The sequence below is a fragment of the Polistes dominula genome, unplaced genomic scaffold, assembly GCF_049000335.1.
Source record: "Polistes dominula isolate Pdom_NZ unplaced genomic scaffold, Pdom_raw_medaka contig_22, whole genome shotgun sequence".
Taxonomy (NCBI): Eukaryota; Metazoa; Arthropoda; class Insecta; order Hymenoptera; family Vespidae; genus Polistes; species Polistes dominula.
The window spans coordinates 3,649,158-3,669,494 of NW_028300966.1; the positions used below are offsets into that span (position 1 = coordinate 3,649,158).

At 29.5% G+C, this 20,337-nt stretch overlaps 2 protein-coding genes and 1 long non-coding RNA gene across 4 annotated transcripts; all 3 read left to right on the plus strand.

Moving 5' to 3' along the window:
* Positions 1–9: 9 nt before the first annotated feature.
* Adck1 (aarF domain containing kinase 1) lies at positions 10–2,915 on the plus strand. The gene is given in 3 exon segments (XM_015315689.2): positions 10–646; positions 748–1,945; positions 1,948–2,915. Coding segments are annotated over 2 exon segments (1,575 nt in total). The 5' UTR covers positions 10–646; positions 748–753; the 3' UTR covers positions 2,331–2,915.
* Positions 2,916–4,950: 2,035 nt separating this feature from the next.
* Positions 4,951–20,078, plus strand: LOC107063702 (uncharacterized). 2 transcript variants are annotated; one of them, XR_016176726.1, is made up of 8 exons: positions 4,955–5,136; positions 5,960–12,205; positions 12,288–15,352; positions 15,442–15,538; positions 15,625–16,765; positions 16,852–17,365; positions 17,454–18,645; positions 18,994–20,078. It is a non-coding gene; the product is annotated as an uncharacterized LOC107063702 (long non-coding RNA). The 2 variants fall into 2 exon arrangements; XR_001475401.2 differs by lacking the exons at positions 15,625–16,765; positions 16,852–17,365 and having other exon boundaries at positions 4,951–5,136.
* Positions 5,143–6,006, plus strand: LOC107063701 (uncharacterized). The gene has a single exon (XM_015315691.2). It carries the CDS (start codon positions 5,315–5,317, stop codon positions 5,762–5,764), a length of 450 nt encoding a protein of 149 aa, XP_015171177.1. The 5' UTR covers positions 5,143–5,314; the 3' UTR covers positions 5,765–6,006.
* Positions 20,079–20,337: the final 259 nt, after the last annotated feature.

Below are 20,337 nucleotides of genomic sequence, written 5' to 3' on the forward strand. Positions count from 1 at the left end.
ATTGAAAAATATTTCCTTTATCATTATAAAGCTAAAATGATTTAAAAATCATTTATTTTTCAGCCATTCAACATCCTATAAGTTAATCAAAATTGAAATGCAAGTTTAATATTATTTCATATTATAAAATCATTAAATGTTATATAATTGCCTGATGTAATTTATTAATTGTCATATAATATTAATACTTGTGCAATAAATGAAGGTCATTTTGTAATGTTATAAAAAATATATAAATATTTTATAAAAGTGAAAGTATCTCAGTGTTTCCAAATCAGTTCTAGTCAGTAAGAAAAATTTTTAACTATTCTCAGTTTGGAAAAAATTAACTTATTGATTATTTATCCTTCGAATATTCGTTATATAAATATCATTTTTATTTAAAATATAACAGTGAATAAAGGATAATTGAACTACGTAAAAGTGTTATAAATATTGGATACTTCACTGATTTTTTATTACAACGTGTTCGTGATATGAATGACATTTAGGTTATGTACATAAAGATAATATGTAAGTATGTATGTATGACGAAATTATAAAAAGAATGAATTCGTAATATTACTTACAATTTTTTAAAATAACGTGATATAACAGAAATAGATATATATATTTATTTTTTAACATATCAAAGACATGATTTAAGGTTAATTTTACCTATTGATTTATATTTATATATATATTTTACCTATTATATGTATTCTTACAAAATAAATGTTAATTTAAAATTTTTTAACAACTTTACAGATTATTATGACAATGATTACATCATTAAGAAGATTTTTGAAAACGGCTACAATAAGTACAATAGCTGTAGGCACTTTGGTATCCTTAAGAGCTAACGAATATGATATTGGATCAATTGGTATTGTACGCCTTGGACGTGCTGCTCTTACCGTCTTTGTAATAGGTAATCATTATAAAAAAGAACTCTACAATAGCAATTTAAAAAGTACATCACCAGAATATTTAGAATTAAAATCAAAAGTACACAAATATGGAGCAGAACGACTTCTAGAACTTTGTTGTGCCAATAAGGGTGTATATATAAAAGTTGGTCAGCATATTGGAGCATTAGATTATTTATTACCAACAGAATATGTTAGTACATTGCGTGTTTTACACAGTTCTGCTCCACAGTCATCGTTCAAAGATGTCCTCAGAGTAATAAAAGAAGATTTCAGAAAAGATCCATATGATATATTCGAAGTCATCGAGCCAACACCTTTGGGAACCGCAAGTCTTGCACAAGTTCACAAAGCTGTACTTAAAAATGGCAATGTTGTAGCAGTTAAAGTTCAACATCGTACTGTCAAGACCAATGCTTTTGTTGACATAAAAACAATGTCAGCATTAGTAAAAATTACATCTTATATATTTCCAGACTTTAAATTCGATTGGTTAGTTGATGAAAGTAAGAAAAATATACCACAAGAATTAGATTTTACTCTAGAAGGAAGAAATGCAGAAAAGATACAAAGCCAATTTTCTCATTATAATTGGTTAATAATACCAAAAATATATTGGGATTTATCATCTCAACGAGTTTTAACTATGGAATTTTTAGAAGGCGGTCAAGTTAATGATCTTCAATATCTACGAAGCAAAAAATTAAATCCATATGAAGTCAGTAGTAAATTAGGTCGTTTATACAGTCATATGATATTTATTAGTGGATTTGTACATTCGGATCCTCATCCTGGAAACATTCTTGTTAGAAATAATAATTCAGAAGCTGAAATAATTTTATTGGATCATGGATTGTACGCGAATCTTTCCAATGAGTTTAGATGGGAATATTCTAAATTATGGTTAGCAATATTGAACGGAGATAAATTTGCTATGCAAAAACATTGTACGAATTTAGGTGTAGGTGATCTTTACGGATTATTATCGTGTATGGTATCTGGTAGAACGTGGGATACTATAATGTCAGGGTTGCAGAAAAAAAATACGACAAACACGAGAAAGAACTTTTTCAAAAAGAAATACCTAATTTATTACCACAAATTAGCGATGTATTGCAAAGGGTTAATAGGCAAATGTTGTTAATTCTTAAAACTAATGATCTAATGCGTGGAATTGAACATTCTTTGAAGACGCAAAATCGAATGTCTTCGTTCATGGAAATGTCCAAATGTTGTATTCAATCAGTTTATGGAGAGAAATTAAAATTCTGTTCGAGCGAATGGAAACGATGGGAGTTGAGTTTTCTCGAACAATGGGCTCTAATGAAATTATCATTTTATTATGTCTACTTAGGCTTATTTCATTTCAATATAAACAAAAGTATTGAGTCGTACTTGGCAAATGATTTCTACGCTTTCTAGTCAAATTTACAATTGGATAGCAAACAATATACTAAAAAATAATATAACAATTTTATATATTCTTTTACCGATTTAAAAAAAGATTTAGAAATTAATATTTTTAAATTCATAAATTTTAATATTAATGTCAAATAGTTGTAACATTATTTTCCATTAATTATACATATAGATTTCAATGGTTATTAACTTTTTAATTGATAATCGTCTATTATCAATTAAATATTGAGTATAAGAAAAATATAAATTTATACAATAAATATATTAATAATACTTACTATATTTCTATATTTGTATGCCATATATAAATACCAAAAAATAACCTTACTTTTATATTAAATTCAAAGAATGTAATATAAACATATTGTATGTATTCTTTGCAAACAGCATAAATATATGAAATTGTTGGAATAAGTTATCATTGCCTCTGTAAAAAAGACATGTAAATGCAGATATACATACTATATATCACATTGCATTACATCCAATTTGTGTAAACAAAAAGAAATTTTACAAGTAAATGAGTTTTATTACAATTTTGTTAATAACATTTTTAAGAATAAATATTTTAAATAATTCTTCATAAAAGAGATTTTTATTTTCCCTTCCTATGTAAAAACTGAAAATAAACTACGAAAAATTTCGTTTCAAAGAAATTCCAATTGTTTACTGTATGCATAGATTCTTCATATCTAGATGTGTCTTTTGAAACACCGTGACTTCGACTTAAGCATTTGTTTATTATAAAATCAAAAATAATAGAAATATTTCATGTCAGTAGATCAAATTAGTTGGTACACTCTGTATATATTCTTATATATATATATATATCATAAATCGATAATTTTATAACCTCTACATCTGCAAATAATGCGCATGCTTTCTGCAACGACTAACAAAGATGACGCAATCTTTATTGATCGAATCTTAACTTAAAAAAAGAATATACGTATAATTCTTCCATGAGTTTTTTTAATCAAATTATTTATCTAATTTCAATTTTTAGTATATAACTATTTTACAAACATTATATATAATTTCATAAGTATACACAGGATGTCTATTGTTAGAATAAATGTTATAAAGGAAAAGATTATGTATTTTGTAATAAATGAAAATGCAATATTTGTCATACTAGTTTTTCTCTTTTTGAATATTTTGAAATATATATATATTGTTATTATCAAAATGTATATTATATATATATATATATATGTGTGTGTGTGTGTAAATTTCATACACTGTTATCTTTCCAAAAATAAATTTGTTCTTTCGATAATATACGCATTTATGTGTAATATATACTACAAAATTATTGTTGATTAAAAATTACTATCTAATTTGCAGCATAAAATATCTAAATTTTGTCGTCTTTATTTTCCTACCAAAGAAATTTCCAAATAATCTATTAGAATTATTTAGTACTTAAATAACAATTAGTTTAGATATTATGAATCATCTAATAGAAATCTATAAAAAAAACCTAAGATTTCTCTTTATTTAATACGAAAATGAATCATTTGTAACATCGTAATGCCTTTGAACGCTATGTTTGAAACTATTTTTAAATAAATAAATTGATATATCTATATTTATACGTAATAAAAAAAACTACCATCATATTTAAGTAAGAAGAAATAGATATTTCTATATTATTTGGGGAAAGGAAAGTTTTTATACAATGGATGATGTTCTATGGTAGAATATATTCGAGAAGGAAATTCTCCGTAAGCCATGTTGCCATGATTTCTCATAAAAGTATATGACCCATAAAAATATTTATATATTTTGTTATATTATGAAATATTTTCAAATCTTTATTATCAACATGTTATACTCTATTGTTTTTTTATATTTTCCAATTATTTTGATATAAAATATATTAATTAGTTAAAGTTCTACGCAATTTTTCTCTAGGTTTGAAATTGTATTTTCTGGAATTTGTTATAAAAATAATTGTTATCTAAAATATGAGGTCGAAATTTTTCTTAGATTAAAGCCTTTTAATTATATATTAAAATGTATACTTTTTATATAAATTCTTCGTTTTAGAATTATAGAAATATTTTTATATTTTCTCAAAAAAAAAAAGAAAGAAAGAGATAGAAATAATATGTAAAGAGTATGAAATTATATCAAATAAAAGGAAAAATACAAATATATGAATATATAAGAATATATAAATATATATTTTTACTAAAGTAAAAATAAAGAAAAGAAAGAAAGAAATATTTTTATTCTATGAAAATGTTAATGCATGCCATCGAAAAAGTAGAAATCTGGCAACCTTGTAAGTTGTCTGCAATAAGATGGCTGCCGTAGACGTGATGATCGTCAGATGCGTAAGAAAGTAGAGGGGGAAGACGAATAACGACCATGTTACATTTCCTACGCTAGCGAATGTTTTTCTTTTTAGTATTAATTAATCGAAAAGAAGTCAAATAAAGACAAAAAATTCTTACTATTATTATTATCAAATATTATAGAAATAATTAATACAAATTTTGAGACAAAAATTAAATCGTAATAATAAATTAACAACGATATTTGAGGAACTATTTTCTATCGATCGCGCGTAAGGTCACTACATAGTGGCGCATGGAGGGGTATATAAAGAGCCGCCTAAGCTAACGGCGAACCCATTTCTCTAGTCGACCTCAAGCTGTAAGGACCGTGTTTGGCTCTAGTCTAAATTTTAATTAGTAAAAAGTTTAGTGTTTGATATTCAAGTCACGTGTTTTGTTCATCAACCTCTTCTCACATAATCCGCAATCTACACGGATCGTGGTGAAATACGAGCCAGATACAGGTTGGTGTTTACATTAATTATTAACATTGCTAGTTGAAATACGAAAAACATTTATATTTGTGAGAGGTTTGCAGTACTTTTTGAAATTCGTAAGTTTGTGTATCAAGTATTTGTAAAAACATTTACACATATACCTATACGATCTATAAAACGTCGAATTAGAAAAAACAGAAAAAAAATGGATCAAGAACAATTTTTTGGTTCGTTGCAACTACAGAAACGTAACGATAATCCACCACCACCACCTCAGGATCTTCAGACTCCTGTTGATCATTCGCAAATTGAAAAGAAAAAAGAAGAACTTAAGAGATTAAAATCTATTACCATGCGTCAATATTTATTGAACAAGTGGATAGTAAATGTTCGTCGTAAGCGATTAGAATTACGTAAAAGTCCTAAACGCAATTTACGCATAGAATCTATATTGGCGAACGTTGTTTCTAGTGCTGAATACAAGCTTAGATGTAATAAACTTGCAATCTTACAAACACAGAAACAATCTTACTCTGATCTTATATCTGAACAAAATAATTCAAAACCCGAACCCGAACCATTGTGTCCAGAATTAAGCAGCTTAGACGATTTCATGAAAAAAGTATCCGAAGTCAAAAGTCCACTACAGCGTTAAAATTACACAACTTACGAATGAACATAACCTCTACACCTACGCAATTAACCTGACACAAATAATTAAGTTAATATCAAGATTTCATTATTTGGATGAAACTAGAAGAGTTGTAATACTGACCAGTACTGAGGCATCTACAAGAGTTGTTGCATCGTTACCTACCTTGGTGTATATCTGGAAATTTTTTACTTGCAGTCTCACCGTTTGAGGTGGCTATGGAAGAAGTGGTTAGGAAGAGAGGATACTGCCAATCCAGATGTCCATGGACACTAAGCATTTACCTAGGAAGCTGAGATACCATTCTGTCTGGTTCTAGTCTTTCATCGGTTTGGTTTGTAAACTGTATCGAACCAAAATATTTTATTAACTTTAAAATTGTGAAATTTATTAACTTTTTAAATCAAGACTCAATTTAATGAACAATTTGTAGATGTTTAATTAGATTTATAGACAATGTGTTCAAGTATTAGGTCATCTAGCAAATTCTTCGGTTTTTCATAGATACTCATTTTAATTTGTTTTTATAAAATTTAATGATGAAACCTTAACTTTGAAATGATTTTTTGTTTCATTGCATGTTATACTTGATTGTGGTTTCATATTATACGCTTTAATCTATGAAAATCGCAGAACAATGTGGATGACCCATTTCAGGATTAATTTTTAGCATCATTGGAATAACTTGATTAATGGTTTATGTACCTGTATAATTTTTGTAATTATTTCCAATGTGATACTAGATTGTAGCATTTAATATCTTACTGTGATAAAGATATTGTTAAGTTGAAATGATCTCAAGTTTTAGAGTAATAGAAAATTTGATGTACAGTAAACTTTTGTATAACACTGTTAATACATTAAGCATTTTAAGACATGTTTAATATTTTGATATAAATTTTTGAGAACATATTTGCAGAAAATTCTTTTCTGCAAATTATTCTTGATAATTACTAACTAGTTTTGTACGAAAGTTTACTGTAGAAGTCTATTGACGAAATGTTAATTCACATTGAATTTTGTATATTAAAATATATATATATATATATATTAGTTGATATATATTTATAGATGACGAGATGAATAACGGAAGTATTCACGAAAATAAATTGTTTAAAATAAAAATGATTTTCTTCATATAATTTGCCAATATCATACATATCATATTAATGCCATAAATCCTTTTCAGTCTGGCATTCACCCTAGAAAATCCTTGAGCGAGAGAATACTAAACAAATATCGCTGAAGCAATTGGTTATCGGCTCTGAAGTTATTGGCCTGTCCATAACCCGTAGGAATAAGATGTGTGGTGAGACGACAAGAATTGTATCGAGTGGGAAAGGGATGGGTTAGTCTTTGTTTTTAGAAGGTCGTGCAAGCCGCACTTTGATCTCCAAATGTGTGGGGGCCCAGTTGAGCATAAACATGTACCTACCCACCATATCTTCGCACCTTCAGCACACAACCAACTCGCGAGTCTTCTCAAAAACTTCAGCGCGTGATGCACAAGGCTCACTACAAGGCAGAGAATTCGTACCACTGTCTGGTGAGCTCTTTCGTATTGCCAACAACCACCACCCTTGTAACGTGTTTCTTCAGATTCGGAACATTTCTACTGAACGTGGAAGATTCTCAAAAACTCCTCCAGTGCTTGCGCTGCTAATACCAATTTACTCTGGTTGTTGACATGATGCAAATCGGCTATACCAGTATACAATCAACTTCATCGATACATTTTATTAGCATAACTTTTGAGGTATGATGATTCGTAATGCATGTCAGTAATTAAAGCAAAGAAATATGAGAAAATTGATCTATGGTAAATATGAGTAGTAGTTTCACACAAAAGAGTTATGAATGAAAAATAGCAATGGGTTTTACTAACAAAGCCAGCAATGATGAAGATGATGCATAAGTTTTTACATTTTTCTATGCTCTTTTGGTCTCTGTGTGCGCAATAATTATTTTCACAGATACGATGTGATCCTGAAAGATACTTACCCCTTGGTGGCATAAAGGTACCCTGTATATCAATATGTTTATAAAATTAGGGATGGAATTTGTGCGTTATGTGTTTTCTAGATTAAATGGAAAGCATGGTCAATAGAATCTATCTCATTGAGATGTACAGAACAGGAATTGATTGAAGGAAGGAGGTATCCCTTACAAGTATTAGATGATATATTACGAACTGACGTGTATGAATATAGAAGGACAGGGGGCAGGTGTATGTTGAGAATTTTTTTTACTCCAGAATGTTCTATTCCGCTATATGGATTTTTCATACTTCACTCTAACAACGAAGATAGGATTTAGCAATGATGAAAACTGCTTTGGATGGAAGAAGTTGCTGGAACATGATAGAAAGTTTAAATATTTTGGTCAATGCAATTTTGTTTTAAGCCCTGAGAAAAATTTATTTAATATCAGAACTTGGTCACAATTAATAAGCGCTAAACTACATATCATTTTTAAGTATGAAATAATATATCCAGAACAACAATATTGGAAAATGACTGACTGGCTTGAAAGAAATTTGCTTATTGATATGAATATATGTTTTGAAATCAATATTCTGTTGTGAGGCTTCTTTTGGGGCTGTTCTGTTTTTCACAGTTATCATAGACAAATTTTAATGCGCTGGAAGATTGCTGGAATTGTATATATTATAACGCTCATATAATCTCTCAATGTCTGGCTTAAATTGGAAAAGGTATGTTGGAGATTCCGGATTATTTCACATTCTTATTCCAGTTACTACTAATCAGCCCCAAATATCGCAAGCACATGGCTTTGGATTTCGACTGGATCCTGGTATATTACAATCGCTAATAATGTATTTGTAAGCAAATTTTTTTACATAATGCATATATTTGTACATAGTCGGATGTGAAATTGAACGATTTTTATTATTATTATTATTATTAGTATTATTATTATTATTATTTAAACTTGCGTATTTGATCGTTTGGAAATAGTTTATGTGGTAAGGGTGGGCAAAGCAAAATGTTGTTCTGAGCTACAGGAATGTTGCTGTGTTTCGTGCAATTACTAAAATGGAGAAGACTCATTCGGATGCATCTCTGCAGTCTAACAAGATATGTTGTTGAACAAGAAAGAACATCCAAATACTACTTAATGAATACACGTTAAAAGAAAAGTAGACAAAAAACGCATAATATTTATAACATAGCAATGATTCTTCCATAAAAGTATTTCTTGTTGTTCACCAAAGTTTAAATAACAGGTTCCTGCACTGCACGCTGATATCATACGATAATAACATACATCCACAACATTCATCATTTGAATATAAATTTAAACAAAATATATTAAGGAGACGGATATGTGTTGTAAGAATTCATGTTCTAATATTCAGACATTTCAAGTATCATAATTTTCAATAGTATGTGTGTACGTCACGAGGTATTTCAACTTATTATATACCTAAAACAATTTTATGCAACTCTTTAATCAGTATAATTTTTCTTTCTGTTTGTTTTTTTTTTTTTTAATATATGTATATAGTTTAGATTCGTAGATTGTTTTATGTGAGAAATAGGGAAGGAAAGGGGAGGGCAAAAAGATCTTGCATTTTCTTTCCACAGAGATGCTAGCAGAACTATGCACACATTTCCCCATCAGGTATTCTTGTGATATCAGCCAAAGCATGTGCAGCATGGTAGTCTACTTCAGAACGCATTGTACCTAGCCAGTGGAAGATTAGAATATAGCTATTTGAGAAACGCACTTTTGAATCTGCTAATTGGTGGAAAATTTCTTCTTCATGGGATGCAGATATTAACATATCCATTGAACGCATATATATCCAACAACCGTTCTTACGTCAGAAGATAATACCGCACAGAACATCCATCCGTATGTATCATGTAGATAAAAAAAAACCACATCTATTATTTGAATTTTACAACACCATTTAAAGAGAAAAGGATAAGGCAATGAATGACACTCTAAAGTAGATAGCTTATGCAATTGCAATGATTTTATTATTTAAAAAACTGGTACGATAATGACATTATTTAGAAGACTCGTCGATATTGGAGTAAAATAATTCCCCGAAACAAGAATTCGAATTGAAGTATAAAGAGTCATCATTTTCCAGATAGAAATGTTTCTCAGGTAAATAGTAGGTGTTATTGTGGGAGGGAAATTAATATTTTTTTTGCAGGAAATTAATAGAGATTAAAAATGACAGAGAATATACAAATAACACTGTTTCTATAGAGAAAAAAGACATATGGAAGAAGTATATCAAATGATAATCAATTTTGTTTTTGCTGCAATAATTGATTGGTCAATTTCATTTAACGTTGAGTATGACAACAAGATACATATAATATATTACAGATTTGCTATCACAAAATAGAAATTTTTTCTTCACTTATATTTATGAAACCAGGCAATTTATGAAGATATTTCAAATACACGGCTTATAATATTTGAACATAGGAAGAGGAGAAGAAATACTACTAAAAGTGTAGGCTGTGTGAAATTAGTGCATTCGTTTGTTTATATTTAATTATGCTATGATGTGAGAAAGTTCTTTGATATATCAAAAATACGTGTGAATAAAACAAAGTTTTGTGTAATGTGATAACCAAGCAAGTGTTGTACATCATCAAGCTCAAGATTTATATATAATGCGCATCATGATTGCTAAAATTGGGTGGAATATTAAGTTTGGTAGCTAATGTACGTTCGGTCTTGAATATATAGAAATTAATTGGCGCATTACCATTGTCCAAATCTACCAAAGTATTTTAACGAATGATGCTTGGTAATTAAAGATTCTCTGTGGCTGGAAGAGGTAGAAATAATTTTATTATCGTAGAAATGGCTTTTGATGCTAGCAAAACTTTGGTGAGTGAATTTCGTGAGTTTTGATATATATATATTTTTTTTTCTTCTATTAGAAAAAGACACTATGAGACTTGACAATTTTTTAATAGCTTTATTGATTGATATGCTGTTTATTAAGTGCTGTGTATTGCGCGCTTTCAAACTTACTTCTTCATTGGTTCTATACTACACATTGTATAATTAATTGGTTATTTTGCTTCCAAAATGATTGTGTACCGCTGTATATCACATCAGTGTATTGAAAAGTTTAATAAATTATTTAGAAATTTTGGGGCGGGGAGGGGAAAGGGAGGAGGAGGGGTACTAATAACTTGAAAATTCTTCAATAGCATTTCAGATTTAGCATCACTTGTATATGCGATATATAGACAAATTTTCTAGCATTATGAGTTGTCCTCTTAGGATCAAGAATACGCATGAGATGATGGATGGGCACTATACTAAATAGCGAAGAGAAAATGTCCATAATTAATATTTAACTCCTCGACTGTTTCTCTGTGATGCTAAAATAACGCTTATCTTCTCCTGTTTCTTTAAGTATAGTATTAACTGAGGTATTTCTTCAACAACAATCATTTTATTTAATGTATTGTTAAGGGTAGATTTTTGGTAATTTTCTCCTAGATCACACATTCCTCATAATTTGTGCAGAAGCAACATATATTAATTTGCAACCAATTTAGATATTTATAACATCCAACTTGATCGAAAATTATTATAGCACTTGGTCAATATCGAAAATATATTACAAAAAGTAATTCAATGCAGGAAGGAAAGCACAGAAATCATTATATCACTCGATATCGAAAAGCATTATGACAAGTTTTCAATACAGGAAGAAAAACAGAATCAATCATTATAGCACTTTATATCAACATTGAAAAGTATATGACAAGTTTTCTCAATACAGGAAGAAACACAAAAATCAACTGTTTTTCTAGACGCCATACATTTATATAAGCAAAGTTAAAATAATCAATGAAGATTCTTGGAAGATAGTCAATCGCAATTTTATCAGGACTTCAGTAATACTGTTAAAGCTTGGAATAAATCTAGTCAATGGATCCTTGAAAACATCGATGGTGTCCCAATGCCCGATCAAACTAAAAGGATGGGATTGGTCGTCGAATAAAACCATGGTGTGACGTCCATCGGTAGTCTACTAATTTTGGAAGATCTTCATATTCGGCATCATCGTCACTTTGGTTTTATGCCTTCATAGTCAAACTTTTAGCAACCGAAATTATCATTGGGATGAATGCTACACTGAAAATAACTTTTAGGAACGTTACTCGTGCAGTACGACTTTGGAAAAATTTTGTCGAAGTTTTTGGTATCGCAGGCATCAGAATAATATATCTACTATCGGAGAATTAATAATTAATGGGGATATCCACATTTGGCGTTTGCTGTTAATCTTCTTCCACTTCTTGGATATTACTATTTTCCCCATACGCGATTAGGAGATGATATTTTTCAATTGACCCGAACCATCTTTAAAACAGGCCTTGGAATAATAATGCAGAGTTCCAGCAAAATAGCATATATTTTCATTTTTAAAAGGTTTGCATCAGAACATGAATTTATTATGTTCGGTGTTTATTCTCATTAAGTTCATCTACTAACAAACTTTCTTTTCTTACAGAATTTTTTTTTTATATCTAGTTGGAAGACTTACAACCTATCGAAGATAAAATTGTTTCGACGTTTATTACTTTTTTGGAATATTCATTTTAAACATTTATTTTGGTTGTTACATTATTTTTAGTATTTGTCACGTTTTCAATTTTTTTTTTTTAGATGGCATAAGCGTGTTAATGCACTGTGCATTTTGCTGGCCGCTTGTAGGAAAAGCGCATGTGTATACACGCTCTTGTTTAAACTTTTTATTATTAATAAGATTTTCATCTGCGGCCTGTAAAACTTTGTAAAAACAATATTATATATAAAAAATTCATCAAATTACGTTAAAAAAAAAAATATACATATATAAAAGAAAAAAAAATTAAACAAAAGAATTATAAAAAATATATAGAAAAAAATAAAAAAGATTAAAATATTAAAAAAATTAAAAAAGATTAAAATATTTAAAAAGATTAAAAAAGATTAAAATATTTAAAAAAAATTAAAAAAAGATTACAATATTTAAAAAAATTAAAAAAAGATTACAATATTAAAAAAAAAATAAAAAAGATTACAATATTAAAAAAAAATAAAAAAGATTACAATATTAAAAAAAATTAAAAAAAAGATTATACAAAAAAATAAAAAGGATTTATATATATGAAAAATTAAAAAAAGAATGAAAATAAAATAAAAAACAATAAAAAAAACGAAAATATTTTAAAGAATAAAAATGAGATTTTCTATAAAAAAAAGTAAAAATTATATAAAAAACAAGTGTATAAAATAATTAAAAAAGCAAAATACGTTTGTAATAATTTAGTGTGTAATACTCTAGTGAAAGAAAAAATAACTACTACGTAATTACGTAAATTATAATTCTATATAATTAATTATGTTATAATATTTTATGTTGTTAGCAAAATATTTTAATATTATTTCAGGTAACTATAGAAAGAAAAAAATGTTTTGAAGATTAATTTCCTTTTGAATATGCTAACAACATTTTTAGTAGCTTTGAAGACAATCAATTTTACTAAAAATAGCAGCATATACTTAGAATGGATTAATTGGCATAGATACAAACAATTCTACAAATACTGCAATATATTAAAATATTACAATTCAAATTTCAAAAAAGAGAAATCAATCATCTAAACTAAAAATATAGTAGTATATTTATAATAATATCTTGATCTTAATTATGTTCTTAAGATGGATATTATTTTAACAATAAGCACTTATTGTATAGAATACGTTTGAATTGTCAATGTTTTTAAACTAAATCAAATACCTTTTAAGGAAAAATTGGCAGTAATATTAAAAAAAAAAAAAGAAATATATAAAAAAAAAGAAATATAAAAAAAAAAAATCAAATTCCACTAATTATAACGAAAGAATCATACAATATATAACAGAAACAAAGGATATTCAAACGTTACTTTATCAACATTTATATATTCGAGTACTAGGAAAAAATGTGCATTGTATATTTGTCAAATTAATGATTCCAATTATCGTAATTACTGGTATGTAAAAGATATTACGATAATGAAACAACAATTAATGCCTTAAAAAATTATATGAATTATAATATTTAAATAATTAGTCATCTATGGAATGTACATTATAAGATCCACATCAGAGTAGAAAGAATATTGAAGAAACATCCTATACCATTTGGAGAGCTGGACATCAAAGGATCATTACCATTACCATCCAGGGAGAAGACATCGAGGGATCATCACCACCACTATTCAGGGAGAAGACATCAAGGGATTATCACCATCACCATCCTGGGAGAAGACATCGAGGGATTATCACCATCACCATCCTGGGAGAAGACATCAAGGGATCATCACCACCACCACCATCCTGGGAGAAGACATCGAGGGATTATCACCACCACCACTATCCAGGGAGAAGACATCGAGGGATCATCATCATCACCATCCTAGGAGTAGACATCGAGGGATTATCACCACCACCATATCCTGGGAGAAGACATCGAGGGATCATCACCACCACCACTATCCAGGGAGAAGACATCGAGGGATCATCACCACCACCACTATCCAGGGAGAAGACATCGAGGGATCATCATCACCATCCTAGAAGACATCGAGGGATCATCACCACTACTATTCAGGGAGAAGACATCGAGGGATCATCATCATCACCATCCTAGAAGACATCGAGGGATCATCACCACCACCACTATCCAGGGAGAAGACATCGAGGGATCATCACCACCACCACTATCCAGGGAGAAGACATCGAAGGATCATCACCACCACCACTATCCAGGGAGAAGACATCGAAGGATCATCACCACCACCACTATCCAGGGAGAAGACATCGAAGGATCATCACCACCACCGCTATCCAGGGAGAAGACATCGAGGGATCATCATCACCATCCTAGAAGACATCGAAGGATTATCACCACTACTATTCAGGGAGAAGACATCGAGGGATCATCACCACCATCCAGGGAGAAGACATTGAGGGATTATCACAACCATCCAGGGAGAAGACATTGAGGGATTATCACAACCATCCAGGGAGAAGACATCGAGGGATCATCATCACCATCCAAGGAGAAGACATCAAAAAATCATCATCATTACCATTTGAAGAGAGGACATCAAAAAATCATCATCATTACCATTTGAAGAGAAGGACATCAAAAAATCACCATCATCATAATTGCACCACCGAAGAAGCGGATATGAAGGAATTGGTAGGAAAGGACCATCATTCTACCTCAGAAGAGAATATCAAAGCATCACCATCATTTCGTCTTTGGAGATGACATCAAGAGATCATCATCATCACTATTCTATCTGGAAGAGAACATCGAGGGACCAACCATCATTCCATCTGAAGAGAGGACATCAACGAACTACTATTTTGACAGTCATCGTATGCAAGATATCAAGAAATCATCACTATCCATACATAGACATTAAAGAGTTATCATCTGCATAGACATCAATGAATCATCACTTAGAAAAAGAACATTAAGGAATTATTACCCGAAAATCATCATTAACATTGGGAATCATGAGATCATCATATTCAGAGGTTTTAATCTTTTAATATCATATCGTATCATGGAAGATTGAATATTAAGGAAGCACTACTACTATTTATTCAAAAATTCAAAATCACAGATTGTCATCCTCATCATCGTTTTTCAAGGATCCGAATATCCAATCTTGGAGGCAATGCAGAGTTCCAGCAAAACAGCATATTTTTTCTTTCTAAAAGGTTTGTATCAAATCATATGAATTTTTTCATAGCGTTTTATTTAATGAGTTTAATTAACTAATAAACTTTGTTTTATTTTTTTGCAGATATTTTTTTATTACTTGTTAAAGGTGTCCAATCGATTGAAGGAAGATAACTGTAATTTCTCCTTGTTAAAGTTTGAGGATTTATTATTTGAAGACCTCATTGAAGAGTCACCGAACTCATCATAGAATTATAATCCTTTGAACGCTGCGTTGTCCAACATTGTCTGCCCGCTTTTTATGAAGAAACACACTATGGGTTGTCTATTTTTCATGAAGAAACACACTGTGGGTTGTCTATTTTTTTTATGAAGAAACACATCATGGGCTGCATATTTTTTATGAAGAAACACATGGGCTGCATATTTTTTTTACAAAAGAGCGCAAGTTTAACAGACTGAATTTTTATTTTAAAATATATGCATTCATAGCGCTCAAAAGTTTAACCATTTATGAAATTTTTAATTTTTGCTTAAACATTTTTTTATTTGAAGACTTTATTTGAAGAGTTCACCGAAGAGTCATCGACCTTATCATAGGATTAAACATTCGTGAAATTTTAAACTTTCGCTCTATTATTGATTTCCTTTTATTTAAATGTTAGAACTTTTCAAATATTTAAAATCTTAATTGAAGTATTTTTGTTTATCCGTTTAGTGCCGCACGACGCGATCGCGGTTTTCGAGTGGTGTGGTAAAACGTTTCACTAATTTTGTTCGCGATTGTCAATTCGCAACACGCTTTATACAGAAATATATGTTTTTAGCAACGCGACCGGGTCGATCGGCATAATTCGCAGAAAAATGACGAATGCGCTATCACGCTTCATGACACACTCCGACAAAGATTTTTAAAAACCCCCGGCACTAAAACGGTTATTTATCATTTAAAATACACTACCAAAAATTATTGCTCGAATGATCCTTCTTTAGGATATTCGCAGAGGTTTGCTCTTTTACGCAGTGTCAATGTTCTTAAAGAGCATCCCCCCCTGATTAGACGCCTTTATGATCACGTCTAATCAGCAGATATTTGAAGACTACGCGAAGACCTCACGAAAACAACTAAGAGTTCTACTATTTATTCAGAAATTAAACATCACAGATTATTATCCTCATCATCATCATTTTTTGAGAACCCGAATATTCAATTTTTAAGGGAATGCAGAGTTCCAGCAAAACGGCATATTTTTTCTTTCTAAAAGGTTTGTATCAAATCATATGAATTATTGCATAGCATTTTATTTAATGAATTTGATTAACTAACAAACTTTGTTTTATTTTTTTACAGATACTTTTTATCACTTGTTAAAGGTATCCAATTAATTGAAGGAAGATAACTGTAATGTCTCCCTGTTAAAGTTTGAACATTTATTTGAAGACCTCATTATTCAGAAATTCAACATCACAGGTTATCATCCTCATTATCGTTTCTTAACCCTTTCGCTACGAACCGATTTTTCGACACGCTACTATTTCTGCTGAATGAGCTGTAGTGTCAAAAATGTGCACTTATGAAACATCTGTAATCGCCTGGAAAAGATATCAGAAAAATTAACACATAATGTAATTAAAATATAGCTTTTAATGATGTAATTTTATATAGACAGTTTCAAAGATATGCATAAAGTTCAAAACAAATGCAAAATGGGTAACCATAACGATTGCAAATATACTCTCTGTTCACGAAACATCACGGGTGACTATAAGTCACCGTTCGTAGCGAAAGAATTAAGGACCCGAATATCCAATCTTGGAGGAAATGCAGAGTTCCAGCAAAACAGTATATTTTTTCTTTCTAAAAGGTTTGTACCAAATCATATGAATTATTACATAGCATTTTATTTAATGAGTTTGATTAACTAACAAACTTGTTTTTATTTTTTTTTACAGATATTTTTTTATCACGTGTTCAAGGTATCCAATCGATTGAAGAAAGGTAGGTAGCTGTAATGTCTCCTTGTTAAAGTTTGAGGATTTATTTATTTGAAGACCTCATTGAAGAGTCACCGAACTCATCATAGAATTAATCCTTTGAATGCTGCGTTGTCCAACATTGTCTGCCCGCTTTTTATGAAGAAACACTCTGTGGATTGTCTATTTTTTTTATGAAGAAACACATCATGGGCTGCATATTTTTTTACAAAAGAGCACAAGTTTAACAGACTGAATTTTTATTTTAAAATATATGCGTTCATAGCGCTCAAAAGGTTAAATATTTATGAAATTTTTAACTTTTGCTTAAACATTTGAAGACCTCACTGAAAAGACATCGACCTCATCATAGGAGAGTTCCAGCATTTATAAAAAACATTTATAAAATTTTAAACTTTTGTTCACGTTAACTCATTTGCATCATCCGTCTACTTTACGTGTCTTGATCCATATCACCGCACAAATGGTCACAAACATTTCTTCACTTTAAGACCTCACTTAAGGACCTCACTTGAAGACCTCACTTGAAGACCTCACTTGAAGACCTCACTTGAAGACCTCACTTCCCACATAACACGATAAGTTTTGAAATTTTGCAGCGAAAGTTTCGTAAAATATTTCCAAAAAATCTTTCAGAAACCTTGCAGGCATCATTCTAAAATATTTTGAAAAAGATTCATAAAAGATTTTACAAATATATTTTTAAAACATTTATAAAATATTTTACTGATAGAGTAATCTTTTGAAAGTCTCTTAACGCGGACATTTTCACCTTATAGAAAGATTTGTTAGAAACCTTTTTGAAAGGTTTAAAGCTTTTCAAGAAATGTTTTAGAAAGTTTTTATGTTATGTGGGTTGAATGCCTTACTTGAAGACCTTACTTGAAGACCTTACTTGAAGATCTTACTTGAAGATCTTACTTGAAAATCTTACTTGAAGATCTCACTGGGGTTTTGGGGATAAAACTTGGCCCTATCGCAGTTAATTACGCTAGTAACCGCGACAACACGCGTGTGCGTTCAGCCAATCGTTTGAACGGAGAATCCTTAAAAGAGGCCAGGACACAACGAAAAAAGGCTAGAGTGGAAGATAATGAGTATTTTGAAGAAGCAGAAGGCATACTGTATGGTGCAGGCATCGCAGAATAAGGTAAAGTCAGACTTTTTAAAAATTAAACCAAAAAAAAAAACTTTAAACGCGTTTTCTCGAAACAACGTTTTTTTGGTTGTCGAGCATGATATCTCCGAAACTACTTAACCGATTGAAATTTTAACTACATACTCTACACATGAATGGCTATCTCGCATGCTACAACCAAGTCAAAATATTAATTTTTACTATATTTTTTTTTGCAAAAAAGTGCGAAAAAATCAACGATTTTTTTTCTCGAAAAGTGGCCGTCATTTTGTTTTGTTTTCATAAAAATTGTTGATAGTGTAGCATACCCGATAGCCATTGTCATACTGAATTTAAAACCGTTTAATTTTTTTGTTTTAGATCAACCGTTCTCAAATTTCGATGCCCACCAACAGCATACCTACTTTTTGAGGATTCACGTTTGTCAGCCATTTTGAATTTCAAAATATGTTAAAAACAAAAAAATAATTTTTCTCTCTTACTTCTAGAGTGTATTTAGCATACTCAACAACTTTCATACGTATATGCATCTTACTAAGCCTAAAAAAAATTGTGAAAATAGCCTTTTTTTTAGCGTATAAACCAGAATGAACCCTTAAACGTTCATAAATTTTGTTAACTTTTTCTCAATTATTATTATTATTAATATGAATATATCTTTCCTATTTTCTTTTTTTACATTTCTATTTTTTTTTACAGAAGTATCTTCAAAATCCTTAATAAAATATATTCAAATAAGTCACTTATTTAAAAATACATGACATAAAATTTAATATTCATCAACATTTTTAAATTAGAAAGAAGAAGATCAAAGAATGAAGATTGAAAAACCACCTTTTAGTGAATATAGTGAATTATAATGACATATAATAGAATTTATTTTAATGTTTAATTAAATTTCTAGTTTCGTTTTTATATGTAGCATCAAGACTGTGATTACCAAAATGTGTTTTGATATGTTCCTAACGTCATATACAAATAATAAAAAGTTGGCTGCCAGAAGTAGTATGAACGAAAATAATAATATCGTAATAACGTACAAAATAAAAGTAAATCTTTTCACATAATTTTCGCACTACTTAAGTACTCTTGTTTTTTCTCTCCTGGGACCATAAACTGAGCAGTAATTCCATCCAAGGATTTGACAAAATACCTAGGTATGATAAAAGACTGATGTGGAAAAAAAAGCAAATTACCTGAAGTAAAAATAAAGATTTATTGTCTCATTGGTAGAACATCTAAATTAACATAAGTTTATATAATCCTATAATACATATATTTGTGTTGTATATAATATAAAATTGTTATATATTTTATAATTATATTATTATACGTTGTTTTAGATAATATAATCCTATATGAAAATATAATTTGTAATAAACGACTGATCTACTAGAATGTTTCAAGTTTATAAATAAATCAATAATAAATCAATTTTATCAATATTATAATTAGAGTTTTTCTCCTGTAATCATCTGAATTATAAAATAAAATTTATAGCCGTACTGTTAAATATTAATATTTTTTTATCGATAAAAAAAAGTACGTAATAAAAGTTATTTACATAGTAGAATCATTAATGCTAAGTAAGATAAAAGCTAAGTAATTATGAAATATCTTCTCTATAGTAAAAATTTATTGATTTGTTCTATGTAAAATGTTAACATAAAAATATATGAAAATAAGCAAAAGTGATGATAGAAA